Genomic DNA, 6,129 nt, shown 5'->3' with positions numbered 1-6,129 from the left:
TTTTTAATGTTTTAACTCTCAGTATTCATTATAAATACTTACAGACTCAAAAGAAACCCACATGAGAAAACAAGAACAATTATTATATGCATAATAAAATGGCATTTTTGATCTAAGTACAGAGGATTTATAAAGGTTTCTGTTTCTTCTTTTACTAGTGACAAAATTATCCCATTTGTACGGACCTGCCATGACTCTACTTTTTCTCTTTTCAAAAAGGCACTAAATTCCTAAGCAGTGCAAGTCATTAGGAAACAGAAAAATGCTGTCATCCACATGTTCAAATACATACATAGGTGAAAAAACTTTCTACATGAGGACTTGGAGAAAAGCTTAACTGTGGAGCTTGAAATAAGCATCAAAACCAACAGGTGGGCACCTGAGCTTGCTCAGGTCAGTCATACACAGACAGACAGACAGACATCAACTGACCAGACAGTACACACATTTTGGCTGACTACACATGAGGCCACTTCCAGCTGACAGGAAGTCTTGGCACGGAAGCAATAAAACATGCACGGAAAACAAACAAACGAAACTGGCAAAACCATAGTGTTCAGAATTAGTTCTTAAGTTTCTTTGTGACTGCTTCCACATCCATTGTCCCACAATGGCAAGGTACTGCTGAGTCTTCAGAGGTAAACAGCAAAAGCCACATGATGAGTAAGTGCCACCGGGCTGCAGAAACTGACAGTTACTGGCAGTAAACATCAAACATCTTCTCCTCACAAGTCCTGTGTTATCCAACCTGCCACTAAAGAAACAAACAAAACACACCACAGGTTTGTATGAAGATAAGGAAACCAAAGGAAAAAATCCCAAAGCAAACAAACACTGTAAAGTTGTCAAACTACCATAAATTCTCCATTCACCTTTAAATTCTCAATGAATCTTTTATCCCAGCAAGTGATGGCCATGCAGTGTATCAGTGGCAAATTACACAAACTCCTGCCTCCTGAATCATGTATGGTACTGAGGGCAAAGATGAAGGCTTATGAAGGCTGGGTTTCAATGATCAGACACATCTATTGTTTTGGAGAGGCTGTAATTCTTCACTAACTCTCTGCCTGTCCCTCTGAGGTAAAGTTCCCATTAGAATAGCAACATTAGTAATTTTATGCCAACACTGGATGTTTCTTTTGTAATGAGAGACACACAACCCCCAGACCACTGCCCTACTTAGTTTAGTGCAAATGTTTTCTGTAAGCTCTGAAGGAAGAGAGACAATCTCAGCTGGCACTGAAAGGGACACTGGGTACAGGGCAGCACAGTGATGAGGGCCCCAGTGCTGAAACCTGTACAACTGATGCATCATTCGTGTAGAAACTGGGAAGAGGGGAGGGGGGAAAGCAGCTCTGCCATGGCTGCTGTGCTGCTGTCTTTCTGTCCTAGTGATAAAGTCTCACTAAGAACACTGCATGGCAATGACACATCCTTCCATTTCTATTCCATCTCCCGTCCTCTTGGTTTTTCCTCAAGTTATTCATTTTTCTACATGACAAAACAGATTTTCACAGTGAACATATGGCTAGTTGAATCACATTGTTTCTTTTTTAAACTTACTCTCAGTCCTCCTTCTCCTCCAGGACGTGAAGCTGCCATTCTTCTTTCTATTTCCTCCTGTTTCTTTTTCTTCTGCTCTACAGACTGCACATTCTTAATACCTCGAGAGGAAGCCTGGGAGAAAACACATTTGAGTAAGACCAAGTTAGTGATTTTTCTGGAGAGAAACCAAACTACAAGTGTTGCCAACACTGTTTTATGAACTGTGGTTTGCATGAAAAGCCTGAAGCACTTAGTGATGCTACTATTGCATCAAGGCTGCCCTTCCAGGAAATTTCCTCATTCTGAGAACTCTTGGTCCCACAGGTAAGTGAGGGTGGTTTTGTTTCCCTTTGTTATTACATCCAGGTGAAGATATTTAATCCTCAGATGCAGAACCAGAAGTCCACAAATTTTTAGTCTGTTTTTTTCACTATCAGAGCCTACTTTTACCCTCATGAACAGGGGAGGGAAAGACCTGTGTTAGTAGTGCTAGCCCAGGCTGTGAAGAAGTTAAACTTTTCAGCTGTGATCTCTGAGAAATACCCTGCATGACAGTCCACCCTTCACAGGGTGTGTGGGCAGCAGAATGAAAAATCTGTCCTGAACTGCATGCTCCATATCCTTGTGGAACTGTTCAATGACAATCTAGACTAGATGGCAGGAGCATCAGAATTACAGTTAACACCATGAACTAGAAAAAAATAAATTTTAAAAACTGATTCTTATCTAAGTTTAGGGTTATAATAACATTGCAGAACTCATACAGAAGATGCTAAAATCTATCAAGGCAAGCCAGCAACGTTCTCACCTGAATTTCAAGGTCCTGACAACAAGCTCAATTCTCAGTGGGGTACCAAGACAAATCTTACCAGCAAATAACAACATAACAACCCACTTAGCCCATATGTTCTCTGCCTCGTAGGAAACTGGCTTTCCAAGTGAGCCAGGTCCCCAAAGTGCCTGCAGCACCCCAAAAGGAAGCACAGCTCACATGATGTCAGGAGGGATAATGAGCAGCTGAGAAGCAGAGAAGGAAGGACATCTGATCTACTCTCTTGTCCCTTCATAAGGGTGAAACTAAGTATGGCTGCTTGCAAAACATCTCCATTATCCAACATTCAGAGACTAAAATAACCTCAAAGATAGTCCTGAAAAATCCTTTATCTCTTTGTCTTCCAGGAAAATAAAAAGCAACAGAGTGATATTTGCATTTTTCTTTGTCAGCATAATGGGTCCCACAAAGCTTCAAGGACATCCACAACCCTAATTGCTTCACTTCTCACTCCTCTCAGGAAAGCTTTTCAGCCAGTTAAGAGCTTGCTATTTCCTACAGTTATGCTTAAAAACCCATTTGTGGTTGAAAACAACATGTGGGTTGCTTTTAGTACATAGAATGACACAAAATCAAGGATTTCAGGGGTCTCATGCATCACTCAGCTGTTGCTCCAATTATTTACTAAACTCCCTTCAAACCAGGTCAACATTGTCCATGCACAATGGCCAATTCATAATTCAGTATGTAATGTCACTGACATTCACACAGATAGCAATCCTTTCTCTTCACAGTTCAGCTGTGCTCTCCAAGACACACCATCCCAAATCTACAATAACAGTATATGCTGTAAGTCTTTTTAGAGCTATGTAAGGAATATAAACCAGGCTGGCTGTTCTGCTAGAACATTTGTATCCTACCTCTTCTAACTTTAAAGATATCTAAGCTTGGCAATCTTAAAAAGACAAAAGACTGAGTTAAGACTACATCTTTGCTGGAATGTGAGCTTACAAACATGTTCAAACTGTTGCCTTCTTGACAAAGAAGAATCTGCAAGTGCATGCAACTTGCAGTTTTAAGAAAAGTACAAGTGCAGTACCACTTGAAATTGCCACTGCAATTGTTTGAATACTTCTCTATCTCTTGTTTTCAAGTCTTAGAGCAAGGAAAAAATAATGTTGAAGTTGCTGTTCCAGTTCTTAGGTTGTTTTATAAACTACTGTAAAATATCTCCCGTCCAAACAAGCTCAGTTAATTTCCAATGGTCTTAGAGCACCTTCCTGTGAAATTCCTAACAGATACAAAAAAGGTACAAATGTACATTAATAATACCAGGAAAGTACTTAACAACAATTCCCACAAGCCAAACATAATACCCAGTGTCACCAGAGAAGCCACAGCCATTGTTCCCATAAACCAGTTATCTAAAAATAATTTCAACAAATGACATTTTATCAGATATTACCTCCATCTGCCTCTTTTCAGCAGCTTCTGCTAGTTGTCTTCTTTTTATTTCCTAGATAAAAATGTTAAAGACAGTGAAATTCTACTTCAATATAGTTTTTGCATTCTTTTTAAAGTCTTAATTTTTCAGTATGACTCAAATCCTGTGATACTAACTCCCACAAAATGACAACTTCAAGATAATTAGCATCATCTTTCCCTGCACTGCCAGCCTGCAAGAACAAAGTGTTTTTAGTGACTAATATGCCAGAAGAGCTGACATATATACAGTCAAACCCCACCAGAAATCACTATTCAGCTCTTCTGCACCTTCACTCAAAAAACCCAGCCTGGGGTGAAATGGCACGGAGTGTATGAAACATCCTTTTAGAGTCTGGAAAGGGGAATGCTTGCTCTCCCAACAAAGGGGGCTCCCTTCCTTCTCTCCCGCTTTTCCTAGCCCGCACAGACACGGGCTAGGAAAAATGTCATGCAGTGGAGGGCAGTTAGAAGCGAGCATCGCTATCCACCGGGAAAAAAAAGCACAGCTTTTCCTATTTCTTTTAAAAGTGGGGCTCAGTTGGCCACAGTTACGCACTAACACGCCCCACGGGAACCCCCGGTCTGCTCAGAACCACGGTGCCCACGGGTGACCGTGGGGCAGGGCAGGGCAGCAGGAGGAGGTTCCGCCCGGTCCCCACAGAACCACAGTGCCCAGCATTGTGACCGTGGGGCAGGGCAGGGCAGCAGGAGGAGGTTCCGCCCGGTCCCCACAGAACCACAGTGCCCAGCATTGTGACCGTGGGGCAGGGCAGGGCAGCAGGAGGAGGTTCCGCCCGGTCCCCACAGAACCACGGTGCCCACGGGTGACCGTGGCGCAGAGCAGCACCAGGAGGAGGTTTCGGGGCCCAGGCCCGAGCTGCGGGGTGCCCCGGGTGTCCCGGCCCCAGAGCTCTCCGCAGCCCGGCCCGGGGGCCGAGGACCGGCTCCCTTTGCCAGGCACAGCCTCCCGGGGCACCGCAGCGGCCCCGCGGCCCGGCCTCCATGTCGGGGAGGGAGGGAAGGAATGAAGGAAGGTCACCGCCCCCGCGCTCCCCGCACCGCGGCCGCCCAGGCGGTGACAAACAGCGGGGAAGGACAGGGCAGCTCCGCCGCCCCTCACTCACCGGGTCCGGCGTCTCCACCACGTCCTTGACGGGGTCCCCCATGCAGGGCAGGCACTGCCCCATGGCGAGCCCCGGCAGGCAGCGGCCCCGCGGAGGAAGCGGCGGCAGGGCCCGCCCCGGCCTGGGACCGGCGGGGGCGGAGGCTGGAACGGGGACGCGGGAGTGCCCCCGGTAGTGAATTCCGTGGAAGGTGTTCCATGGTGAATCCTGCCTGTGACGGCACGGGAGGACGGTGCCATGGGTATCGGGGCCCGCGGGCAGGCAGCGTTGCCGTGCCGGGCCCGCCCGGGCTGCCCCAGCTCAGCTGTGAGGCCCGGACCTGTCTCGGCCGGGTGATCGAAGGTGGCGCTTTCTGGCTCTTCTGCTGTTTCTTCCAGTTTTTCTTAAGAGAAAAGGAAGAAACCTTCTCTTCCAGTTATTTATAGTAGACTCCGGCATTACCGTATTTCCTGAAATTGAGTGTTTCAATTTCCTGAAATTGAGTGAACTTGATTGATGTGTTTGGTGTGTACATCAATCCCCAAGTTATGCGAGGCGCATAAAATGTGTGAAAAACGCAAACCACTTGTTTTTAAAGTTTTAAAAGTTAAATAGTAATAAAATGGTTATAAAAATAATAATACAATTAGAGTGATAATAATTTGGACAATTTGGATTAGGACAATATGAGACAATAAAAACAAAGAGTTATGGACAGTCCGGGTAACTTTTTCTGGGCAAAATAAGCCCAAAAAAGGCCCCACGTTAGCAGAGGATTAACCCTTAAAAGCAACAGCCTGTTGCATATTCATACACCTCATACACGATGCATAAATTCCATTCCAACACAGGATTCTGTCTGGGCAGTGTCAGCTTCTTCCCCTGAATCCTGATGGCATCTTCAGGGCTCAGCAAGGTGGGAAGAAGTTCATTTCTTCTGATAATGGAGCAGTAAATTCTCTTTCTCTGAAATATTCAGGTGTCCTGTGGCTGCTATCTCAGTGCAAGTCCTTTCTTTAGAAAAAGGTATCTTACATAGCACAGTTTCTATTTTAACATTTTTTATAACCTAAAACTATATTTAACACAATACTTAAGAAAATTAATACAGCATCACTTTCTAACACAACATATATAATATTCATTTTAATATTTGCAAAAAGCCAATCATAAAATATGCATTTTTTCACAAATGTATTCTTAATAAAGGATCATGCAACATCT

The 6,129-nt window shown here is 44.5% G+C and overlaps 1 protein-coding gene across 1 annotated transcript; it reads right to left on the bottom strand.

Moving 5' to 3' along the window:
- On the bottom strand, positions 1-5,082 carry SVIP (small VCP interacting protein). The gene is made up of 4 exons (XM_059474363.1): positions 4,927-5,082; positions 3,783-3,833; positions 1,564-1,677; positions 1-754 (listed from the first exon to the last, which is right to left on the bottom strand). The coding sequence occupies exons 1-4, from the start codon at positions 4,987-4,989 to the stop codon at positions 740-742; spliced, it is 243 nt and encodes an 80-aa protein (XP_059330346.1). The 5' UTR covers positions 4,990-5,082; the 3' UTR covers positions 1-739.
- Positions 5,083-6,129: the final 1,047 nt, after the last annotated feature.

Source organism: Ammospiza nelsoni, chromosome 6 (assembly GCF_027579445.1).
Source record: "Ammospiza nelsoni isolate bAmmNel1 chromosome 6, bAmmNel1.pri, whole genome shotgun sequence".
NCBI lineage: Eukaryota > Metazoa > Chordata > Aves > Passeriformes > Passerellidae > Ammospiza > Ammospiza nelsoni.
The sequence above is the reverse complement of the archived record's forward strand: the minus strand, read 5'-3'. Positions and strand labels throughout refer to the sequence as shown.